Source organism: Tenrec ecaudatus, chromosome 16 (assembly GCF_050624435.1).
Source record: "Tenrec ecaudatus isolate mTenEca1 chromosome 16, mTenEca1.hap1, whole genome shotgun sequence".
NCBI classification, from domain to species: Eukaryota; Metazoa; Chordata; class Mammalia; order Afrosoricida; family Tenrecidae; genus Tenrec; species Tenrec ecaudatus.
The window spans coordinates 81214531-81234559 of record NC_134545.1 but is presented as its reverse complement, the minus strand read 5'-3'; the positions used below and the strand labels follow the sequence as shown (position 1 = coordinate 81234559).

Sequence of the window (20029 nt, the reverse complement as noted above, 5' to 3'; positions counted from 1 at the left end):
GTGTTTCCCTCCTATTTCTTGGACAAAACTCAGTCCCTCTCAGCCTGGCAGTGACAAACTGACAAATCTTTCCAGCCATCTGAGACTCGCCTCACCTGGTCCTTCTATTCCAACCAGTTGTCTGGTCATTATTCTCGGAGGCCTTGTCCCTAGATGACCCAGACACTTGTCTCGGAGGTTATCGTTGCTTATTAGTTAAAAGAACAACAGATCTTGACCCTTACACCTCTCACTCAGACTCACTGTCATCGAGTCAATCCTGATTCATAGTGACCCAATCTGAAAGGGAGACTAGAACTGCACCCTATGGGTTAACCAGGCCATACATCTTGATGAGAGCCAGAGCCTCATCCTTCCCCTGAGAAGCAGCTGGTGATTTCGAACTGCTGACAGTGAAGCTCGCAGCCCAACTTGGGAACCCAAGTTCTAGCCCCCGATGGGAACAAGCCTCCTTTTCCATATCTAGTTAACATTTATTGAGTGACTACAATGGACTAGCCTGCGAGATTACACAAAGGACAGGTCATGGTGTCTTGCCCTTGGAGGGCTTACAGTAGCTGTGAAGACGCAGCGCGTGCGTGCGTGCGTGTACACACACACACACACACACACACACCAAGGGTCCAGGGTTGCCTGTCACTGTTTCTGCAGAGGAAAGAGACCAGGTTGATTAGAGGAACTCTAGTTTGTTCTGTAAACACGAGACAGAAGGAACCAGTAGGATTTGCTACCTCTAAACTGCTTCACAAAGCCGCTAAATATCAAGTAAGTTATACATCCCAACGATGTGACTTAAAACCATCTCGGCAATAATCACAGGAAACAATTAATGCTCCGCACAATGGGGCCCAACCCAGCACGCTTTGCAGTGGTCTTGGGAAGCCTTGGTCAATACCTGCATTGGTCCCGGGGTTTTCGGTCCCCTAGTCCCCTTGCTTATCTTATGAGCCTTGCTACCACCTTCCAGAGGTAGACTGTCCCTTAAAAGAATATATATTTAAACTACAAAGGGGGAGGGGCTGTTAGGGTCTCAATTGCCAACAAACTAAATCTTAAATTATATTTTTAGTATTTTGATTAACAGCAGGGCTAACTTTTCCATCCCCTCTTGTTTATACAAACAAGACAGGATGATCCCAGTGCCTGGTGGTTGTGAGTGAGTGAGTGAGTGAGAGAGAGAGAGACGTGTGTGTGTGTGTGTGTGTGTGTGTGTGTGTGTGTGTGTGTGTAGGGTGGGACACAGGGGCCTGTGAGCAGGGAAGAGAGACCTGTTCAGCAGAGGGGCGACCTTGAAGAAGACAGCAAGAAGCCTGTGGATGGGACTGGGAGCCATAGGGGAGTGGAGGCACTTAATTGTGCAAAAAAGATGTCTTTTCTCCTGGCATCAAGCCTAAGACACACCTGTCCCCGCATCTGAAAGTAGAGCATTCCTGTGAACCCTTTGGAAAGCTGGAGCGACACCAAGCGAAGAAGCAATTGTCATTCATTTAAACGAGGAATTCTTTTGAGTGTTCCCAGATTGAAGAAATCACCACCGGATCCTACCAGGCAATGCAGAAAATCTGAAATAACACACACTTGGCTCAGATGCCAAGTGTAATTCTGGGGGCAAGGGCTAGGTGGCGCCACTCTCTTCTGGCAAAGGGTGGGGAGGCCCTCAGGGCTTCCTGCAAAATAAATGGGGAGTGCGAGTTTACTTTGTGCCATTTCCCTGGAAAATCTCCTTTGAATTTCTTTTGGTTCGCAAACACAGGTAATGTAGGCAAAGCAGGGGGGTGGGGGCACACTCTGGGAAAGCAGAGATCCTGTGCTTGGATCTCAGGGGCGGGGGCGTGTCAGGGGGAACTGATCCTGCATGGCACCTCCTGCCCAGGTTGAAGATGGGATTGCAATGTGACGGGTCTTGCAAAAGGCTTGAAATCAGAAAGAAACCCAAGGGCCCTTGGGGTATAATGCTGATGTTCACTTTCAAAATGAGCGGTGTTTCCCCCCTCTCCCCCAGGAAAACCTTAAGCGGCTAAGAGATAGCATCACGCGGAGACAGCGAGAGAAGCAGAAATCAGGAAAGCAGACAGGTATGTGCTTGGGTGGAGGGGGGGGGGCAACAGGGCTATACTGTGGACCTTTTATTCTTTCTGTTGCCCCTGACGACCCTTTTGCTGTGACCTGAGTGGGCAGCCTGCCTGCCCAGCACCTGTCACTCTGCGTGCAGTCTGCGCCCCACTGGACTGTGGGGACCTTTGGAGCAGCGCTTTTGTCTTTTGTGTCTTCTGAATGTCAAGTACCCGGACCCTGCCATGCCCATGAAAGAACTAGTGAGTGAGTGAGTGATGTTTGGGACCCTGCCACACTCCACCGCCACCCGCTCAGAGAGGCGGAGGATGCTTTCTCCCTAAGCATCTGACTGTTCCCTTGGCATCTAGGCGGATGTGTTACCTGAGTAGAGAATGGGGCAATGTCTTTTACTCAGTGTCTGGATCTACTTTGCTTGAGAATCACATCAAAGGGGGCTGCCCATCACAGGGCTGCTGGCACCCAGGACCCTGAGCCTCGGGGCTGAGGGGATATATTGGCAGGGCTACTGTAAGCCAAACCCACTTCTCCCTGAGGCCCACCCTCCCCTGGCTGCCACCCATGTGGCACCCCCATCCTTGAGCATAAGGGGGTGGTGTTTGCCCATGCTGCTCTGCCTGCCGAGACCCTCTGGCATGGTGGGCTCTGGGCTTTACCCAGGCAATCATTTGTAGCAAGAGGAGCCACCAAGCAGGGCTTTCCCCACTGTGCCAAAAACTTCGTCCACAGCTCGTCCTGCCTCTGCATAATCCCATGGCCTCAGGCTGCCGTTCATACGGTATCATACGGTAGGCTGATACCATGGCAACACGCTGATCCCCAGACAGGCCTGCTTCCTGCTTGTGGACCCTCACCCTCGCTCCTGTTTCTCCCTTCCCACCTGTATGCAAATAACTGGGCTGTAAGAGGCAAGGGGGCGGCCGCTTCTCCCTCAAGCCCTCTTCCACGGATTCATTGATTTTGCCTTAGTCAGAGTTCTCTATAGAAATAGGCCAGTAAGTCACTCCCCGCCATCCCTCCCCCCATACACACGACGGGGCTTCAAAACGTTTGTGGAAATTATCAGATATCTTTTGATTCCTTCTTTCCATGAACTGGAGTATCCTTTCCTGTGCTTATTGGTCCCTCTGCTTTGGAGAAATGACTCTTCAAGTCTTGGGGTGCTCCGTCTCTGTCATTGAAATGTAGGGCTTCCAATGACCTTTTAAAAATAAGAATCAGAAAAAAAATACATAAAAATAAGAATCAGTTGGCACCACTCCCTTACTCCAAACTCGCTAGGAGCCCTGGGCCCACCCAGTATCAAACCTAACGCCTCACCTTGGCCTGTGGAGCCCTCGCGATGTGATCCGAGCTTACCCCCAGTCTCCCCCGCCGCCCCGGGCTCCCACCACAACGCGCTTCTTTGGGGCTCAAACAAGCTGAGCACTTGTCTCCCTCGGCCCTCCCGTGCCAGGTGCTGTTTCTCCCCTGCCTTTCCCTTCATCTGCCCAGGACTTCACCCTTCGGAGCTCAGCTCTCGGCGAGGCCTCCTCCGCCATTCTATCGCATTCCATGGTGGCCCCTCTTTGCGGCGTCCTCCTCGTGCTCTGGGATTGTCTTCCCTTTCTGTCCCTTTGGCCCAGTGACTCCTCCCTCCTGGACCGTAAGCTCCACGAGGACAAGAAGTTGTCTGAACGCGCCCAGCTCATCTCCAGGGAAAGCCCAGGACCTTGACGGAGCTCAGGCACTCCTTGTGGGATACATGCTTTCCATGACAGGCGTAGTGTGCCTTCAGTCAGTCCAGAACGACATCCAAAGTGCTGGGCACCCTCCCTCCCCGGTGCAGACCTGTCAGGCCCCATCCTAGCCCTGGAGCAGTGCGCGAGGGGGCAGTCGTGTTACCTGTCGAGGTCTGGTTTCCCTGCATGGGGCAGCTGTGGCTTGCTTCCGTCGCCCTGTCCCAGGATGCCTCGCACAGAAGGTGCTCCATCCACAGCAGATGGTGGGGAGGCTGCAGAGCTGGCCATGCTTTGTTCTGTCAGGCACGGTCCCCTCGAGTTTGGGTCAACGCTGGCAGTAACAAGTGAATGTTAATGACTTTACATGTTTGGGGAAGAGCCAGGAGAAGGCTGTCACCACCACAGACCATCAGAGAGGTTGTCCTAAGACCAGCTTGGGTGTCAGATTTCACATTGCAGCTGCCCCCACCAAGCCCACGCTTGTCTGGCCTCCTAGTTGGGAGGAGGAGGATGTGGAGAAGGCTGAGAATCCGGTCCAAGCTCCGCACAGCCAGCCCTGGGTCCGACAGGGGGGCTTTAAATGGGAGGATGGCGGAAGTGCTTTTTTAAAAGCCAGAACACGTGACCCCAAGGAGAGAAGCCTTGAGTAGATGAAGTGCTGCAGGCTGTAAGCTGCAGGCTGTAAGGCGCAGGCTGTAAGATGCAGGGGGTAAGATGCAGGCTGTAAGATGCAGGGGGTAAGGTGCAGGCAGCGTCGAGAGGCCTGTGATTTCGTGGTGCCCCCGGTGCTTGAAGGACGGGCCATCGTAGTGCCGGAGGCGCAGGTTCTTAGCCTGCAGGGCTCGAGAGTTGGGCTGATCAGGTGCCCTCCACGCCCTCCACCTGCCCATCTGACAGGCTCTGCTGGATGCCACTGGCCATCATGAAGCCAGCCAACATGGATACAGTGAGGTAGAGGGGAGAGGGCACGGGCCCTGGGGTCAGCAGACTGGCATCAAATTCCAAGTCACTGTTCCCATCTGACTAAGTGGAAACCACGAGCAATGCGCTTCACCCCTCCGTACCTCCATCCGCACCAGCACAAAGACACAAATGAACGTGCAGTCCATGAAGATTGCCGTGAGGATGGAATGAGCTGGGGTGTCCATGGGGCTGAGCCCAGTGCCTGGCACACAGGAGCACTGTGAAAGCATCTACTCTCACGGTGATATACAGACTCACTCCCCGGCTGGCGCCCTCTCAGGCTGGGCATCTAAGGTCAATGCGTGGGGTAGGGTCTCACCTTCCTGGAGTCCTGTGTTTTGAAACATAAGAGTCAATCAGATCCACAGTTAACCAGGCCCTGAGTGCTTTGTACATCCCTCTGGCTGTAGTCTAATCAGAATGGTCAGTGTCTTAACTCTTTCCAAAGAAGCATGACTTCGTTTGTACCCCTTTCTCTCCACCCCGCCCCACAGCTATGTGAGAGCAAGTCGCTTATGTGGGAAGGGATCCCGGGGGATCCAGTGGGGGGAGTGAGACAGGGAGGCGAAGGTGAGCCACCAAGTGCAGTAACTCCTGTGGCAGCTGGGCCTCCAGCTCACCGGGGACTCTGGGAGTCAGTCTTCACACCCGAGGCGTTTGCACACCACGTTCCAGCACTGTGGGTGGAGGCCTGCTGGGGGAGGAGCACACGCCGCCACAGAAAACCCCCAGCTGCTGACCGTGACAGCCCAGCCCTGTCAGAGGGAGGCCCAAGGGCACCAGAGCAGAGGGCCCTCCCTGATGGCTGAGTAAAGCTGACAAGTTTGGTGACCGTTAACAAAAATCTGTGTACTTAGTTACTTGATACTTTATCACGATCCATTCCCAGGGTAGGAGCCGTGGTGGTGTCCCGGTGATGCGTCGTTGGGCTGTGATCCTCCAGCTCAGCAGTTCAAAACCACCAGCAGCTCCTCGGGAGAAAGGCGGGGCTTTCTACTCCTGTTACAGTCTTGGAAACTCTCAGGGGACCGTCTACCCCGTCCTTTGGGTCGCTATGCGTTGGCTTCGACTCGATGGGAGTGAGTTGAGCTATTCTAGGGATGAGAGATGCTGGTGGCATAGTGGGTTAGGAATTGGGCCAAACACCATGAGTTCTGGAGTTTGGAACCACCAACCATGCCTCTGGAGAAAGATGATCTATTTAAAGTAAATAAAGTAATTAATTAAAAATTGTAAAAGATTTACAGCCTCAGAAACCCAAAGGGGCTGATCTACTCTGCCCTCCAGGGTCAGGATGAGTCTGAATCGACTACAGCAGGGTGTGAGATGCTAGGGGTGAGGAGCCCTCCTGACACAGTGGGCTGAGCGCTGGGCTGCGAACTGAAGGGTAACAGTCTGAACCCACCAAGAGAGAGTGGGGAGGCCGTCTGCTCCCGTAAAGATTCACAGCCTCAGACACAGTTCTCTGTCCCGCAAGGTCGCTGGGAATCAGAATTGACTGTCAGCAGTGGGTGGTCCAGGGGTGCTCACACTGAATTCCTTGAGGTGCCTTCGGGTTGCTGTGTGTGTGTTTGCTAAAAGGGGGGTTGAGAGTGGGGTGGTGGGCAGGGACGTTGGGTAGAGGAGAGGCATGGGTTTGGATCAGGCACACCCCTGGAAGTCAGGGTCCGGGTAACTGACCAACGCTCACTGCTATCAGGTCCGCTCATGGTGCCACGGGGGAGGTTCACCCCAACGTGCGCGTTAGGTGAGCGGGTAAGTGCCAAGTACTTGGGGACTGATTCTCCCATCGAAGTTCCTTGTGAAAATCCGCACTCCATATTGAGCTGCTACGTTCTGGGAAAGAATTCTGCTTCACTGGAAACAGAGCCTTTGAGAGCGGGTGACAGGCGCAGCACTGAGCAGTGGGGACGTGAGGGGGGATGAGGGGCATTTCTGCCGAAGGACCGTATCTAGGCGCATACCCCGCACAAGACACAAGGACCGATGCTCTTCGTTTGGAAGCTTCATTTGCCATGGGAAAGAGAGAAGAAAACTGCAACCGCGATTCTCTCATTTGGGTCAGCGCACCAAGGAGAATGAAAATCCAGGCATGTGCTCATGATCATTTGCTGAGGGACTTGTGCCTTCCCGGAAGGGTGCGGAGCTGGGATGACCCCGGAAACTGAGGAAGGCTCCATTTCTGGCAAGACTGGTGACGTGAGATGTTTGTTTGCTTTTGAATGCCACGTCCCTAAGGAAGAGATCCTACTTGCATTTGGGGTGTGTCCCTAAGGAAGAGATCCTCCTACTTGCATTTGGGGTGTGTCCGGGTGTTCGTGGGCAGTTCTGGGCAGGACAGAGAGGGGCAGCCTGGCCCCCAGAGCCCTGGGGTTCTGGTCCCTGTTCTGTCACTGCGTCCCTTTATGACCTTGGGTGGGTCAGTTAGTCCCTCTGTGGCTCCCTCACTGGACGCTCACCTAAGATAGGCTAATGGGAATAGAGCTCTCCGATGGAGTCATGGCAATGGCCCTGGATCAGGGCCAACAGTTTGCCGGCACTGGTGGGGTCCAAGCAGGACGGAAAGAAATGTCTTCAGGGCTTTGTCTTACAGGGCCAGTGCTCTGGCCATGTAATGGTCAGTTTGTTAGAAAAACACCGGGGGGGTGGGGGGCGATGTGGAGAAAATCCTGATGCTTGTCACGGCCCATTATCAAAGAATAGCAGGGTTTTGGAGACCTTCAGACGTGGTGGTTTTAAAACCGCTGACCCCCTCTTCGTGAAGCAGCCCCTGGGTTACAAACGAACGTCTGACTTGCTGACACGCTTGCCCGCCGAGATGGGTGTGTTTCCCTTTGTTTCGAAGCAATCGAAGTGACCCGTCAAACAGATCCTTCATCATGATTATCTTCCCTGGCAGTAGGTGTAGATTTTATTTATTTGCACATTTTAAATCATCGAAAAGGCGTGAAGCCTTTTTTTTTTTTTTGCCCTGAAGTAGTCTGAATAAGAGCTGTAAGACACGTACAGGGAACGGTCTTGTTTGTATCCAGGGGCTGCCCTTACAAGCTTATTTTACTGTGCTTCCTCATAGAACTGGCTGAGGGCAAACATGACCGCACTCAAGTCAACCAAGCAGATTAAGTGCCTGCCTTACAAAGAGTCTTAGAATACTGCTGGGCCCGGTTTGCACCCAAGTGAGAGAGAGAGGGAGAGAGAGGGGGGGGGTGAGAGAGAGAGAGAAAGAGAGAGAGAGAGAGAGAGAGAGAGAGAGAGAGAGAGAGAGAGAGAGAGAGAGAGAGAGAACCAGGCTGGTCCTCTCTGCCTAAGGAGCCCTGTGCTTGAGGGGGACTTCAGTACACAGCCGTAACCCAGAGGGGCCAAGGACTTGGGAACTGTGCATGGCACCAGGCCCTGGCAGCTGGCTTAGACTGGGACCACCCAGGAGACCTGCAATGAGGGCTCCCGCTTGAGGAAGGCGTATGCCAATGCAAACCAGCCACCTGCCCCTTTCCCGTTCTCTCTGTGGCACGCTGACAGTGTGACTTGGTCTACCCAGTGCTGGCACCTGCCGTGTTGATACAGCTACCTGTCTTGGCAGACTTCTGCCTTTGGTGCTCTGGACTCCCCGAACTTCCTGCCACACCTTGCCTGTAGAAAGGTGGAGGAGGAAGTGGCACTGTGGCCCTAAAAGCACAGGTCCCCCAAGTCCACGTTTTCTTGAGGCTCTGCCGCTGGGTGTACAGCACCCTCGTACAGCAAGCTGAGCCTGTGACTGGAGCTCGGCGTCACCCGCCCTGGTGTCTTTTCACCAACAGGAGTGTCTGCTCACCGCACGCGGCGGGGCAAACCTAGGGAGGAATCAAGATCAGCCACTGGGCGGGGCCGATCAAGGGAGGAGGCTTGCTCAGTGCTCTGTGGGCCAAAGGCAGACGTGTCCTTCTGTGCGGTGAGGGCTGACCCCATTAGCCAGTCTTAGGTTCATTCAGGTGCCTGATGAACCTGCCATGAGCGGTTGTCTCCGAGTCATTGCTGCCCACCGTAGACCACCCACCCCTCACCCGGCGTTTTATTTATTTATTTAATCATTTTATTGGGGGCTCATACAGCTCTTAACACAATCCTGACATCCATCCATTGTGTCGAGCACATTTGTACATTTGTTGCCATCATCATTCTCAAAACATTTGCTTTCTGCTTGAGCCCTTGGTATCATCAGCTCCTCGTTTTTTCCTCTCCCTTCTCCACCCTCCCTCCCTCACGAACCCTTGATAATTTAGAAATTATTATTTTTTCATGGCTTACATTGACCAATATCTTCCTTCACCCACTTTTCGGTTGTCCATCCTCCTGGGAGGGGGTTCTATGTAGATCCTTGTGATCAGTTCCCCCTTTCTCTCCCTATTTCCCTCTTCCCCTCCTGGCATGGCTACTCTCAGTGTTGGTCCTGAGGGGTTTACCTGTCCTGGACTCCCTGTGCTTCAACTCTTCTCTGTACTGTGTGCATGTTCTGGGCCTAGCCGCATTCGTGAGGCAGAATTTCACCTGTCGTTCTATGAAGCTGTTTGGAGTAGTGATTAAGAACCTGGACTCTGGGGTTTGGGTTCAGATCCACCCCCCACCCCCATCTGTGTGAATGGAAATAGTGATAGTACTTCTAGGTCAATGAGTTTTGTGGGCTTAAAATGTGAACACACTTAGCTGTGCCTGATGCCTGGAAACCAACCCAGCACCCCCTCCCGCCCCTCCCCACCACCAGTCAAATTCTAACTCCTGGGTCCCTGTAGGACGATGTAGAAATGTCCCAGAGTTCCCAAGGAAGCATAGGGTTTCTAGGAGCCAACTGCCACGTGGACTCAGGCCACAATGATGACCAATCGTGAAGCAATTTGTCTCTTCCAATCAGGGCAGTACTTCTGAGGGGCGGAGGCGCCCAGCTTCCATGACAACACCAGGTCCACACCTTTTACTAATGACAGGCTCTCTCCATTACTCTCTGTTCCTGACTGGCACACAGGACTGAGTAGGGCACAGGTCCTGCCCTCTGCGCAAGTCCTGGAGTCCCTGCCCTAGCCTGTCAGCCTCCTCTCCCTTCCCCATCTCCCCCGCACCCCTCTTTCACCGCGGCCTGCAGGTTCAGGCGAGGGCTGCAGGCAGAGAGGGAGTTGGGTGAATGGCAGTCTGGTGTCTTGAAGCTCACCCCTCTTTCCTCTAATTCCAGACTTGGAGATCACCGTCCCAATCCGGCACTCCCAGCACCTGCCTGGCAAAGTGGAGTTTGGGGTGTATGAGAGCGGGCCCAGGAAAAGCGTCTTCCCCCCGAGGACGGAGCTGAGACGAGGGGACTGGAAAACAGACAGCACGTCCAGCACAGCGAGTGAGCAGGGCGGCTAGCCGGGGCCTTGGGCCGGGGAAGTGTTCACTGACAAGCTGAGAGGTTTCCATCCGTGCCTGGTATAGGTGTGAGAGGTGTGAGAAACCAGGACCCTTCTACCTGTAAGGTTTAATTTCCATGGGGCCAGAGTTTCTTCACAACCCCACCCCTGCCCCAAATTCACTGCCATTGAGTCCATTCTGACTCAGAGCAGAACCACCGCCCCTGTGGGTATTTGAGACTAATTCTTTATGGGAACAGGAAGCCTCATCTTTCTCCCTTGGAATGGCTGGTGGATTTGAACTGCTGCCCTTGCTAGCTAGCAGCTCATTGCATCACCACTACGCCACCAGGGCTCACAGAGACCGCCAAAGTGAGATGGCAAGATCGCTGTTTCTCTGTCTCTTTTACAAACAGCAAAATCCATTAATCGTAGTAGTTACTGTTTATTGAGCAGCTACTGTTTGCTCTGCCTCCTCTATAGATCAATTCTCATGAGAACTCTGAGAGATGCGCTATGGTCTGTTTGCCCTTGAGGGACCTGGAGTCTTAGTTCCATGCCCTCATTTCATGGCTAGGTCAGTGGTAGAAAAGGGATTTGACCTTGGGCAGTCACTTAAACACTGTTCATGTTGCCTCCCTAACTGTGGCACAACTTGGACTCTGAAACAGGTGCATTTCTGGTTCAAACCCCACCCCACAACCCCCATAATCACGTGGGGGAATCTTATTAAAATCATATTCTGATTGTATATACCTGGCATGGAAATGCCAAATCTAAGCAGGGGGTCCTGCAAAGTTGGCAAACAAGGAGCCCCTTTTGAGAATCCTGACATCCCAGGTGAGTTGAGGGTCTAGGTAGGAAATGTCTCCCTTTGGACGTCCGATGGCTGCAGCGAAGGGAGGAATCGGCGGAATCTTGGGCTTCTTCCTGATGTCCAGGGCGGGGTTGGCTGGCTCCAGACAGAGGAGCTTCACAGGGCAAGCGGGTGGAGTTCCCTTCATTGTCATTGTCAAAACAACAGAGAAAGCAACACAAGCTCAGGAGAGAAGCTGAATTTCAGGGTCATCCGACCCAGGGCTTCTTATTTTATATCACAAATCCCTTTGATAATGTGATTTTTACGATAAACCCACCACAAAAGAAAATGCACGTGCATGTGTGTGCATACCACAGTTTACTTACTGTACCACACACCACAGGACATGAATGACAGCAGGTGAGCGCGTGTGCGCGTACACACACACACACACACACACACACACTCTGACCTTAAGCCAAGAATGTCTGAACTCGTCGTCTCCCTGTTTTATAGGTGAGATATTTGTAACCCAAGAGGGAATGCACTGTGTCAGGATGTCACACGGCAGGAAGCTGCTGGGAGCCAGGGCCAGGCTAGTCCCAAACGTCAAGCTGGTCACCAGAGGGCAGGCCAGATGGCCCCGGGGAGGCAAGGTTAAGAGCCAGACATTGGAGGTGAACGATTTAAGGGTGCCAGGGAAGGGGTAATGGAAGCCAGGAGCCCTGGTTCATAGTGGGTTATAAGTTGGGCCGCTAACCACAAGGTCAGCAGCTTGAAACCACCAGCCACCACACAGGAGGAAGATGAGGCTTTCTGCCCACGTAAAGACTGACATCTTCAGAAACCTACAGGGTGCAGTTCTAAAGGGATGATGTAGGCCAGGATCCACTCTATGGCAATGCGTTTAGGTTAGGTTTTTTATATTGCAAGAACTATACGTTTTAAAAATGGAGCCATTTCATTTAATGCTAAAAGAAAAGGTGAACTCTTATTCTAAAATCCCACAGCCTCAGCTCATGTATTATTCCTAAAGTTCTGCGTTTTGTTTTATCCCTAGCGAGTGTGCAGGGTCGTCTGTGACTGATTTTGTTTCTCCCCACCAGGCAGCGCCAGTAACCGATCCAGTACGAGGAGCCTCCTCAGTGTGAGCAGCGGGATGGAGGGGGACAATGAGGTGAGAGCCGGGGACCCCCACTCTTATCTACCTCATCTTACACAGGGGCCTCATTCCAGAAACCCATTCTGACTAATTAAGCCAAGCCAGGTACCTGTGATCTGCTGGGAGGAGCTGGGGGAGTCTGGGGAAAGCCCAGGGATTGGATCAGGAGCTTTCAGGCCACTGCCCCCGTGTGTCCAGGCTGTGCACACCTTCAGCTCTGCTGCTTCAAACATGCTTGCCTCCTCTCCCTGCAGATTGGCTGCTCTGTTTCTCTTTATACACAAGGCCCGTGAGCAAGCATCAGATGCTCCCGTGGGCTGAGACCCCAGTCCAAGTTAGCTCACTTTGGGTCAGGTTGTTTCCCTGATCCGGTGAGCAGGAAGGTCCACTGCCCTCCCAGCAGACTCCCTGAGAAAGGATCTAAGGGCAGGCAACCACTCATTAGTGCATAACTTGCATTACCCTGTGTCTGAGGACCACTCAGTCTTCCCCAGCTCTGCTATGGGTAAGAGATGGTCATGTGCAAGTGGCTAACGTGCTTAGCTGCTGACCGAAAGGTTGGAGGATCAAGCCCACCCACAGGTGCCTTGGAAGAAAGACTGGAAGGTGGAGTTCTGAGAAATGAGCCCTTGGAGACACTGAGGAGCAGAGTCCTATGCTGATGCCCAGGGTCGCCAGGAGGCAGGACTGACTCTGTGGCTACTGATCCCGGTTAGATGGAGCAGGACCTCTCAAATGTTAACATGTGTTCACGTGACCCGCAGAGCATATTACCATGTGGATTCTGATTCGGCAGGTCTGGGAGGAGCCTGCGCATCGGCCCCCGGGGGCTGCTGCTGCTGCTCTGCAGAGGGGTGACTGAGGGTCCAGGGGTCACTTGGATGAGGTGGCCTTCCTCGGTGATTCTGGGGAGAAACGGAAAGCTCCCTGGGGATTCACTTGCTTTGACTGCTTTTCGGCATCTGCGTGACCTCCATCCAGACCTGAGGAGACCTGAGGGGCTTGGAGACCTGGTGGCCAGCCATGCCGAGTGTCATTTTCTCTTTTCTGCCGCAGGATAATGAAGTTCCCGAGGTGACCAGGAGCCGCAGTCCAGGCCCCCAGCAAGTAGACGGAGCGCTCACGGTCCCCCTAGAAAGGCCCCCCCGGGTGCCTCCGAGAGCAGCATCACAGAGGTAACGCTGAAAGGGCCCTGTACACGCCGAGTTCCAGGGCAGAGGGGGTCTGGGGATAGCGGAGGTGACCTCAGAATCAAAGCCGAGCTTTCCGAAACGCTGCACGCTTGCTGCCATCTGGTAACGCAGGCTCCTGGGTCACTTAAGCGATGCTTTCGTCAGATGTAAATATTTTAAATACCAAAAGCAATAGCGTGGAAATGAAATATTGGATAACTGTTAGCTTATTGCGTAGTTTTGATGGGTTCGGCCAGGACTCAGCTCCCGAATAGCAGACACCGTCTGCTGCGGTGTTGCAGCCAGCACATGCTCCTGAGGACCAGGAGATACGGAGGGCTCGGGAAGGAAGCTACAGGCGAGGGGCTGGGTGGTGGGTGGTGGAGAGCGTGGCTCTGGAGCCAGATTCTGAGGACCCCCAGTCTCAGGCAGCCACGTGGGAACCTTCATGAGCCTCCATTTCCTTGACTGTGAAGTAGGGATTGGAATAGAGCCTCCTCACCACATTGTACGAATTGAGTTCCTGGCCTCTCCTAAGAACTCAGCAGCACGGGTTTCTGTAGAAGAGCAAACACTTGGGGATTCGGAGAGGTGTTTTAGACAACAGAGTCCTGCTGGGGTCGTGTTTGTGTGTTGGGCCGGTCACCTCAGAGCCAGCACTTGCAGACCATCAGCCACCAGCTGCTCTGAGGGAGAAAAACGGGGCTCTCTACTCCTGTAAACAGTTCCAGTCTCGGTAACTCCCGGAGGCAGTTCTGCCCTGCCCTACAGTTCACCATGAGCTGGCATCGACTCAATGGCAGTGCATTGGGTTTGGGTTTCTTTCGACAACAAACTGGCTGGCTGGTTGGGCCTTGTACATTTTGGGGTCTGCTGGCCCCTTTTAAAGGCTTCAGAGAGTTACAAGAAAAAAGTGTGCCTGCCAACGGAGCAAGCAGCAGCTAGGAAGCACAAAATCGGAGGATTTTTATTCTCTGATGATTGTTTGGTGTCGATGGGAGGAGATTAGGAAAGAGTAAAGCTTTTTCTAGGGAGAGGGTTTTGCAGGTTGAAGTGTGTAACTCAAACGAATCTCCTCATCAGCTGAGTGTGTTCACAAAGTGCGGGGCAGCCTTCCTTCCTGTTTTCTGGGAAGAGAAGCTAACTCTGCTAAGATGTTTCCTTTTCTTGTGTTTTTTTTTTGTTTTGGGTTTTTTTGTTGTTGTTGTTGTTGCTATGTCTCACTTTTCTGTGTGCCTCCAGCCAGTTTCATGTCCTGGCCACATCCCCATCCTACGTTCCAAGCTCTGGCCTATTCACCAGGCTTGGTGCTAACTGGGTCTGACGTTGAAATATTAGCCTGAGAAGGTACCTTAGCCAGAATCGAGTCCTGTCCTCTGAATTCACATGACATTGCAGTGCTTGGAAATCATCACATCCTTCCGCCCCCCGCCCCCAACCAGGGGGACCAACAGAAACCGTGGGGTAAAGGAGATAGCAGTTGGTATGAGATATGAAAATAATAATAAGTTATAGTTTATCACGAGGGTGAGGTGGGCGGGGGGAGGAAGAGGAGCTGACACCAAGGGCTCAATAGAAAGTAAATGTCTAGAGAATGATGCTGGCAACACATGTACAAATGTGCTTGTTTCAATTCATCTATGGATTGTTCTAAGAACTGTAAAATGATTTTTAAGAAAACGATCACATAGCTGGGGACGAGGGAGAGGAGCTCCTGGAGAGGGGCTGTGGTCATCAATGTGAGCGTGGCTGGATGGACCACATGCCTCCCTTCCCCGACCCCCCACCCCCACCCGAGGAGCACTGGTAGATGTGGCCTCTATGTCACTAGTGTCTCTGCCCACTCTGCATGCCCCCCCCCCACAGCTTTAATCTCCACCAGCAGACGAAGACTCCAGATCTCCATCTCTGCGTGGATGCCGGCAGAGGGCATGGTGTTTGGTGCCATAGAGAGCCAATGGGAGTGAGGGAGACCCTCTGAGATGAATTGGCATACTAGCTACACTGGTGGACTAGAATATGCTGTCAATCACAAGGAAAACACAGAACCAGGCAACACTGTGTTATTATGTGTAAGGTTGTCAGGGTCAATTGATGCCACCCACCTACCCATCTATCCATCCACCCATCCATCCATAATCTCAAACCCCAAACTACCTATCATTGCCCTCACCAAGTTGCCTTCTTCTCTTGCATTCCCAACCTGAGAGAATGGTCCTGATTCCTGCCTCGCTCACAGCTCCCACGTCCACCGTATCCTCAGCCTCTGCCTGTCCTACTGCCCCTTCAGTTCTCAGATCCACCCCCTCCACTCCATCTGTCAGTGTGACGTTTATCATCGGAGGCCCACCTGTATCTCCCCGCCTCCCGTCCATCCTTCCTCCACATTGTAACCAGAGGGCACTCGCCAAAGCATAAAACAGCTGAGGATGTAACTTCCTGGCAGAGAAACCTTAACATTCAATTCTAAAAAAATTTTTTTTAGCTTGCTCTGACCCCCATCTAGCCTTAGTCCCACCTGTATTTCCCTGCTACAAGTTCCCATGGGTAATACCCATGTTTTACCACTGTGTCTGTCTGTGCCCAGTCTTTTGCTTGGAATGCTGTCTTCCTGCCCCCCTCCAGTATCTGCTGAGAGAATTCTTACTCACCTTTTAGGACTCAGTCCAGACATATATATCCCTGGTGGAATGGAGCCTTTCCTGGTGTTCAGGTGAATCTCCTTTTGGGTCCCCAAACACCTTTATTATAATACATCCCATGTCCTTGTTTATATCTGTCTCCAAGTTGGTCAACTTTTGAGAATAGAGGTAACATTCCATTGTATGTTGCCATTTGTCTGTTTCTGTTATCCCGGGTGCCTAGCACATTAAGTGGTATGAGGATAAAAAATAACAGAAATGTGGGTGAAGGGGCAGTGTAAGACACAAAATAACACTAATATGTGATTGATCAAGGATTCACGAGGGTGGGAGGGGAAAAAAGAGGAGCTGATACCAAGGGCTCAAGTAGAAAGAAAATGTTTTGGAAATGTTGATGTCAACATAAGGACACCACGTGTGCTCAATACAACCGAATGACGGATTGTCACAAGACTTGTAAGAACCCCCCAATAAAATGATTAATAAAAAATCATAGAAACCTTTATTATCAAACAAAAATATTTGTGAAGCTGTTGTTTCTTGAGATTTATACATCTAGGCCCATACATTTCTGAAGGCTGGGTTTCCATCTCTTGAACTTGGAGGAACTCAGATAATATTCCTTTCATTTGCTTGATTTTGGGGAATAAAAATAGTCTGAAGGGGGCAAGCTCAAGGCTGAAGGATGGAGGGGGTAAAGTTTCCCAATGAAGTTCTCATAGGACGGTCTTTGCTACCCGTGGAGAAGGAGCATATACAAGGTTGTGATGGAGGAACCTTGCACCCTTCCATACGTACTGTGTGTGTGAGTGGAGAGCTTGGGACTGCTGACATGGACCTGTCAAAGCTGCTCAGCAGCTGAGCACCAAGCCACCTCCCACGCGTATGCTGCGTTGCAGGTTAGGTGTAGGTCAGTGGAGAGAGACTGCTTGCTTCCACCTGATGGGGTTTCTCACAGTACGTGATAGAACACTGGCAGGCAGGCGGTGACAAGAACAGCCACAGATGCAGTATATCTTCGAGAGCTCACTCCTTGGTGTCCAGGCCGGGCAGCTGGCAGTGTCATTCTCTGCATAGGTTGGACCCTGCCACCATGGACAGGGAGAAAAAGAAAAAGAACAAATAAGTGGTGAGCCATTGGCTCTTTGGTTTTGCATTTGCTTTGCCGTCCTAGAGCAGCCACTAATGAACTATGCAGTTCTCTTTTAAGCCAGGGCCTGAGCCTGATCTCATCTAATCAGAACACAGCTGAGGCTCCTGATGGCACCAGGAGGTAATCTTTTAGTTGCTCACTTATAGGGAGGATGACAGGGTCCTTTGGAGAGGCTGGAGTCATCAGGGAGTTGGGGGATTCTTGGAAGACTTGAGACCGAGGCTAGAAGAAGGTTAGAAACACTTTTAACACACAGTATATAGATGACACAAGAGCATACCAGCTAGGGAACAGCCCTGTAAAAAAGGACATTGACCCATGGGAATGCTGTTAGTGAACCAAACCCATCAGTAGTGAGACCTCACCCGCCAGCTATGTCTGGACAGGCGTATCCCCAGCTCTGGCTTCCCAGTAGCCCGGAGAGCCCATCTACTCACAGACCAGCCCTTGATGCTGATCTAAAAAAGCCGTTGTGCCTCTGGTTTTGATACATCTACAATCATAAGCACATTTCTCTGAGATGAGCTTCCAATCTCCAGCAGGACTTGCTCCTCAGAACAAAATAGATGGTGTGTTTTTAGGCCCACTCCCACCTGCAGGGTTGGGGCAGCAGAAAAGAAGCAGGGCCATCCTTGTAGTAGGAGATAAGAGGTAAGGCTGAGGGGGCCAACATGGGGAAAAGAGATAGAAGAATAGATTGTTAAGCATAATGATACTGATAATAGCTTCACAAGCACCAACTCTAAAACCTAGACCCTGCTTTCCAGTTGTCTTCTCCAAGGCTCATGTAACCTCCAATTTAAGCATCATTGCCTCTGTTTGGCAGCCAAGAAGCGAGGCTCAGAGAAGTTGAACTTGTCCCCATAGGTTCTGATATTTTGATAGGTTCTATCAAAATACTCATCACAGTTGATGAATTTTACAGTTGACTGATTGCCACATGCACTACATCCTAAGCACCTTGAGCCTGGATATACCCATCTTGCTTGCTGTTGTGTCCTACACCCAGTGTCTGACACACACAGTAGATCAATATTTGTCATGAGAAAGAATGGTATAAGAAATGGATGCCCCAGGGAACCCAGGGTGGACGATACCTTCAGGACCAAGGGTGTGAGGGGCGATGCTGGGAGAGCGTAGGGTGAGTGGGTTGGAAAGGGGGAACTGATTACAGGGATCCACTTGTGACCTCCTCCCTGGGAGAGGGACGACAGAGAAGGGGGGGAAGGGAGACTCTGGATAGAGCAAGATATGACAAAATAACGATGTATAAATTACAAAGGGCACATGAGGGAGGGGGGAGCGGGGAGGGAGGGGGGAAAAAAGAGGACCTGATGCAAAGGGCTTAAGTGGAGAGCAAATGCTTTGAGAATGATTGGGGCGGGGAATGTATGGATGTGCTTTATACAATTGATGTATGTATATGTATGGATTGTGATAAGAGTTGTATGAGTCCCTAATAAAATGTAAAAAAAGAAAAGGGAAAAGAAAGAAAGAAAAGAAAATGATTAGGGCAAAGAATGTACAGATGTGCTTTGTACAATTGATGTATGTATATGTATGGACTGTGATAAGAGTTGTATGAGCCCCTAATAAAACGTTTAAAAAAAAAAAAAAGAAATGGATGCCCACACATGGTCAGGAGTTAAGCACTCAGTTACAAATGGAGAGAGTGATGGTTTGAGCCTGCCTAGAGGCATCTTGAAATCCAGGCTTGGTTATCTGCTTTGGGAAGCTCACAGCCTTGGAGAGTCTTTGGTATGCAGGTCTACTCTGACACACGTGGGGTCTCAGGAATCAGAATTGACTACTTGGCAGCTCTTAAACCCTTGCCTCCATAATAGGTGGCATCAACCTACTGCGCTTCAGCTTTCTGTCGTAGGACCACAGTGGCGAGGGCAAGCCAAGGAGACGGAAGGGGAGTGTCCATTTGTTTTTATTGGACAAAGTTCCATCACTCAGTGACAGCCACAGAAAGCCATGTATCTACCAGAGCCAGCAGGGCTTCCTGCGCATGCTCCTGGTGGCATGCCTCTGCTTCTGCCCCCACCCCACCTCTCAGCTCCTCTTTCAGCAACTCTTTAGTCATTTCCTTGACCTATGCAAATGTGCATCCAGGAGACATTTAGTAAATATTTACTCATGGGTTGATTAAATCCTTCAGTGGGAAACTCTTAAACACTTCAATTACAGCCCCCTGACAAAACTCTTTTTCTTTTCATTGTGAAACACTTTATTTATTTATTTAATAATCACTTTATTGGGAGCTCTTACAGATATTATAACAATCCATAATTCAATTAGATCAAGCATGATTGTACAGTTGCTGCCACCATCATTTTCAAAACATTTTCTTTCTTCTTGAACTCTTTGATGTCAGCAACTCTTTATCCCCTCCCTTTCCCAACCGAGCACCTCCACCCCCCGGAAACCCATATTATTATGATTTTGCCATATCTTAAACCATCCAGTGTATCCATTCTCCTACAATTCTGTTACTTGTTCCCCTCCAATGAGGCTAAACAGTCCTCATTGCTACTGCTCCCCACTTCCCATGGCCTCAGGGAGTCATTGCTCCCATTACTATTGCTGAGGGGTTATCTCTCTTGGATTTCTTGTATCCACTGACCTTAATTAAACAAATGAACACACACAGGTCTTAAAAGATTAATGGGGTGAAACCATGACCATAATAATAAGGGGAAGGAAGATTAAAGAACTAGAGGATACTTACGTGTTTCATCTGCTCTATACTGCATCCCTTCTGTGAGGGGCTGTCCAATTACCTTACAGGTGGGTTTTTGGGGTCTCAACTTGTCTGTGCTCCTTCTTGTCAATCTGATTGCATGTTTTTAATTTCTGATACCTGATCCCATCAACACCTCATGATCACACAGGCTTGTGTGCTTCTTCCATGTGGGCTTTGTTGCTTCTCAGCTAGATGGCCGCTTGTTCGTCTTCAAGCCTTTAAGACCCTAGAAGCTATATCT

The 20029-nt window shown here is 51.2% G+C and overlaps 1 protein-coding gene across 1 annotated transcript in view; it reads left to right on the top strand.

Annotated features, from left to right (window-relative positions):
• PIK3AP1 (phosphoinositide-3-kinase adaptor protein 1) overlaps window positions 1-20029 on the top strand; it is a 146976-nt gene that overhangs the window by 123902 nt on the left and 3045 nt on the right. Inside the window, 4 exon segments of the mRNA XM_075533450.1 lie at window positions 2003-2075; window positions 9958-10113; window positions 12017-12087; window positions 13129-13247. Of these exon segments, the coding sequence (XP_075389565.1) occupies window positions 2003-2075; window positions 9958-10113; window positions 12017-12087; window positions 13129-13247 (419 nt within the window).